We start from the raw sequence: 4,631 nt of genomic DNA, 5'->3' as shown, positions 1-4,631 counted from the left end.
TTGTAAAACTGGGACAACCTATGAGACAAACTCGGTAGATAGTCCCATATGTTCTAGATCCATTTGTTTAACGCAAAATATCTCTTCCTCTATGATAAATGTCGCAAAAGTCACATTTCCTATGTGACTAGGTAGCTGCTACAGCTTTTGCATAGTATCTCCAAGAACCCTTCCCTTCAAAACTATTGTGCCTCCCTTCTCATTCTCCTTAGCTCACTCCTCTACTAGTCCAAACCTTAAGGCCAACTTCTTCTCCTGAATTGCTTGCATATTGTTATTGCACGGTATCCCTAAGCACCCTTTCTTTCGAAATTGCAAGGTCTCCCTCCTCATCAGATGCAACATAGAGAAAGAACCACATACGGGAGGGGACTACATGCATGTGGGAAGCTAGGTCAACTCATCATGAGCTTAAGTATTTCAGTTATGGTTTTAGATTTGGCCCTCTTTGAATTTCACTTACTAGTCCATTTTACTAGCAAGTCACTAGCCAACACCAAATAAATAGCTACAAAAGAGGCCCACCTCTTCATGCTTATACCCCACCACACACACACATACACGCACACAAAGTTTGCATACTCTTAACCACCATACAGTTGAACATTATGCAACATGGCACAGTGTAATTTCATAATTTAGAACCCAATGTGGTGGGTTTTGCTTTATTAGAGCTCATTAAAGATGAAGAAAATTGTTAACAAGAAACTAAGGTGTCTTATTGGGATAACATTGCTCAAGCAAAGTGGGAAACGTGTGACAGCATTATCATGATTTAAAAATTTGAGTAAGAGTTTAGAGATTTGACTATACAAAATCATGGTAAGGGGGCATAGTGCATTAGTTATATGAAATTGACTTAAAAGATCTCATAATGGTTAATAATATATGGACATCCTTTTTTAATAACATGTGTGTACATCCTCCATGCATGGTATTCGCATCAACATGTGAGCTTGCATTTTGCAAGTTGCAACTACTTTTAAGGAGAAATACATATAAGGGTGTGAACTTAAGTTTGCATGTTACATATGAATGAACATGATGGGGAATAAGAGTGAGAGTTTAAGTGATGTATTAATGGCAAAGAGTATATAACAATGGAAAGTAAGGTGAGTAAGACAACCATGCAAAGTTCCCATATTGTATTGACCTGATGTTGATGAAAATAGTACGGTGATCTGATGGCACATCTCGAAGATCTGAGAGAGCGAAGGCTAAATAAGCACGGTGCTGTTCACAGAGAGAAGGGGAATATCATAGTTGGATCTTGCCTGGGCAGGGATAATAGAGCAGCAACATGAGAGAATGGAGAGCACTCATATATTTCGGACTGTTGTTCAACATCATCATAGAGAGCACGGTCGAGCACAAAGGGTTGCTGTTGTGAGATAACCACAATCGAACTGCGGGGGCGAGGAGTGTGTTAGGGTGTTTATACACTATGGTAAGCATCGAGGCCTAGGCATGGTTGATGGAATGCATCTGTGCTATGGGCTGGAGTGGAAGTGGGTGGTGTTTGAAGGCTATGGTGGGCAGAGGAGGGCCTCTCTCTCCAACACATTAGGGCCGAGGACAATAGCTAGGCTGGACATCTTATATGCACAAGTCTTGCAGCAAGCACAAAACGGAACCCAAGTGAAGCCCATGGGGCAGGGAATGCATGTGGGCCGTGGGCTGGAGTGGATATGGGGGGCCCATGCTCATATGAGCCAAGGGATGCCCATGGGTGTCGGGCCAAGATGCGAGGGATGCCCATGGGTGAGTCTGGAAACAACCTCAGGGGGCAATAGGGGAGTAGTTAGGGAGGAGCCACGGGTCGAGGGCGGATTGGAGGAGGGAGACGACCTTGGACATGCAAGGGCGTTCTTTGCCAGGCAATCTAACACAACGCAGGGCAATGTTGGCAACATCAAGCAAAGGGCCGGCTGCCACGTCCTCCGTCACCTCCATCTTCTTGTCAAGTATTCCACCAAGCTCGCCCTTCGTTGCCATCTGCTTCGCCCATGACACCAGCCCAACGTTCGCCTCGCTCTCATACTTCATCTCCACCTCCCTCCCGCTCAATAGCTCTAACACCACCACCCCATAACTATACACATCGCTCGCCGCTGTTAACTTGAATGGAAAACATGTCTCCGGATCCAAATAGCCTGCCGTTCCCACCGGAAATTGATGACTCAAATGACTCCTGCTCCCTAGCGGCCCGTTCAATGATAGCCCAAAATCTGCTAAATGCGCATCCCATGTCTTGTCCAGTAATATGTTTGCCGACTTCACGTCCCTGTGTATCACCTTCGGTGATGCATACACGTGCAGATACTCCAGGCCCCGAGCCGCTTGTAGCGCTATCTTCATCCTCGCCTTCCAGTCCTGTAGATGTGCGGATTCCTTGCCGAATAGACAGTCTTCTAGCGACCCGTTGGCCATGTACTCGAAGACCAGCACCTTCTGTGGCTGGCAGTACCCCACTAGATTCAGCAGATGCTTGTGATGCAGCCTCGATAGCAGCTGCAGCTCCATCTCGAAGGTCACTGCTCGCCCTTGATCGGTGCAAGCTTTCTTGATTGCCACCACTCGGCCGTCTGGCAAGATACCTTTGTACACCGTCCCGAAAGCGCCCTGCCCGATCACCATGTGGAGTGAGTAGTTGTCGGTCGCCATCTGGAGCTCCGGGCACGAGAATTTCCCAATCTTGCATGCCTTTATGCTCCAAAGTGTGGTCGAATCGTTGTCCTGCTGTGTTCGGCAACGTCTGATGAAGTTCCATAGAGCAAAAATTCCTATTACCATGGCCAGAGAAACGCCAACCAATGCCAGGATCATACTAGGAAGCCGAGGCATCGATGTCTTAACCAGAATGTCTGGTGCGGGAAAATATGGAACCGGAGCTGGTGCAGAAGGAGATGCTGTCAGAGTAGTACTTGTACCACCATGGATACCAGAATTGCTTTGACACTCTTTGACACACAAATTCGGACTGACTAGAATGTCCGCGGGCACGAAACTGTTTAGATTTGTGGCATTGGAGGTGATATTCAGACCCCAACATATAACTTTCGCAATTTGACCACCCTCGCCAACTCCGCATGTGTAGTAATCGCCGGCGGAAAGGGTAGAAAACGCGATACCTGGAGGAGCTTCCAACTGACCCAGCGCCGAATCGCCCCAGCAATAGGCTTCGTGACTGTCCCCGCGGACACCGCACGTAAAGCCAAAGCCGGGAGCGATCGAATAGAACTGAAGATCCGGAGGCTCTGCCTGACCAGAAGTGTTGTTGCCCCAGCAAAGTGTCCTGTTTGTATCTAGTTCTAGCCCACAAACATGAGCGTTTCCTGCATAGATCGCCTTGAAAGCGGCGTTTGGGGCTGGTATTGCTGACTGCAACTGCGTAATGTCTGTTCCCCAACACAGTGCCTTGCTAGTTGCGGCAATGATTCCACAACTGAAGGTTTCCCCGGCAACGACGGAGAGCATTGCTTCGTTTGGAGGCGTTGCCTGCAAAAAACTGTTGTCTCCCCAGCAATCCACTGTTCCCAGACTGCCTGTGCTGTCATCCCGGACAGCGCACGCATGAAATCCACCCGCACCAATGCTCGAATAGCTCATAGCCTGATACTGAGCCGGAATCGTGGAGGTGTTGACGGATTGTCCCCAGCAAATGGGGCGGAAATTATCGCTAGTCAGACCGCACACGAAATAGCCACCGCCCGAGATCGCCCATAACGAGACTAAGGGAGGGTTTGTGTCGCCATTTTCATAGGATCCCCAGCATAGAGGCATCAGCGTTTGCACCGTGAGGGAGCAAGCAGAGAATAAGGGACTGCTGGAATTTTTCGGATCCAAAGGCCCCCAGAGAGATGCGATCGTGGACATGGAACCATATGCAGCGATGAAGATTGGAGCGGAGGTGAGCAAGAGGAGAAAGACGAGTGAGGCTACGAGGTGGCGAGTGTGTGGGCAAGGCATGATGTGCGAAGGAGGTGAAAATCAACACAGAAGCAATGGAATATGGAGGCGCAAAGGATGTGAATCCATTGATTATCTGGGGCAAAGAGAAGCAACAACAAGGTGATGGTGAAGGAGGAGGAGAAGCTTTGTCCGCATCGAAGAAGAAGCTAAGCGTGGACAAATTCTGCCGGCCTCCAAATTCTGGTATACGAAAATTTTTTAAGAGTCAAAACCATACGTCGACGGAGAGTCCTATGCCTTACATTCTGCAGGCCTTGGTCTCTTCAGCTCCTCTTCTAAGAGACCACCTCCTCTTCTAGTAAGTTCATATACACAACCTTTCACAATTGTGCCTTACAAGAATGCACAAGTGCTAACCACTCGGAATAACAAGAGTGCACAAAGTGGGAATAATAAGAGTGAGAGGTGCTAGTATTGCAACTCCGATTTGTGGAGGTCAAAGTGTAGCTAGGGTACTCCTACTCTTATTTAGAGCTCATGGCTTAATTTAGCTTGGCATAACCTTTCACCTTAGCAACCTAATTTAAAATGTTAATTACACTTGAAATTCACAAAAGAAGAATCCAACTCTCCAATATAGTACTCCCTCTAGGGAGGCATTACCAACAAAAAGAAGGGATCCCCTCATCCCTTACCTTTCCCACATTGCCACCCTCTAT

General features: G+C 47.7%; 1 protein-coding gene across 1 annotated transcript; it reads right to left on the bottom strand.

The window, feature by feature from the left end:
• Positions 1 to 1,779: 1,779 nt before the first annotated feature.
• Positions 1,780 to 3,879, bottom strand: LOC147904710 (serine/threonine-protein kinase-like protein ACR4). The gene has a single exon (XM_087392126.1). It carries the CDS (start codon positions 3,874 to 3,876, stop codon positions 1,780 to 1,782), a length of 2,097 nt encoding a protein of 698 aa, XP_087248252.1. The 5' UTR covers positions 3,877 to 3,879.
• Positions 3,880 to 4,631: the final 752 nt, after the last annotated feature.

Source organism: Dipteris shenzhenensis, chromosome 2 (assembly GCF_047967505.1).
Source record: "Dipteris shenzhenensis isolate YYH24624 ecotype China chromosome 2, Dip_SZ_1.0, whole genome shotgun sequence".
In the NCBI taxonomy this organism is placed as follows: Eukaryota; Viridiplantae; Streptophyta; class Polypodiopsida; order Gleicheniales; family Dipteridaceae; genus Dipteris; species Dipteris shenzhenensis.
This window is presented reverse-complemented; position numbering and strand designations above follow the sequence as displayed.

Coding starts and splice junctions, on each gene's coding strand:
- LOC147904710 (XM_087392126.1), bottom strand. CDS start 3,876: ATGTCCACGATCGCATCTCTCTGGGGGCCTTTGGATCCGAAAAATTCC.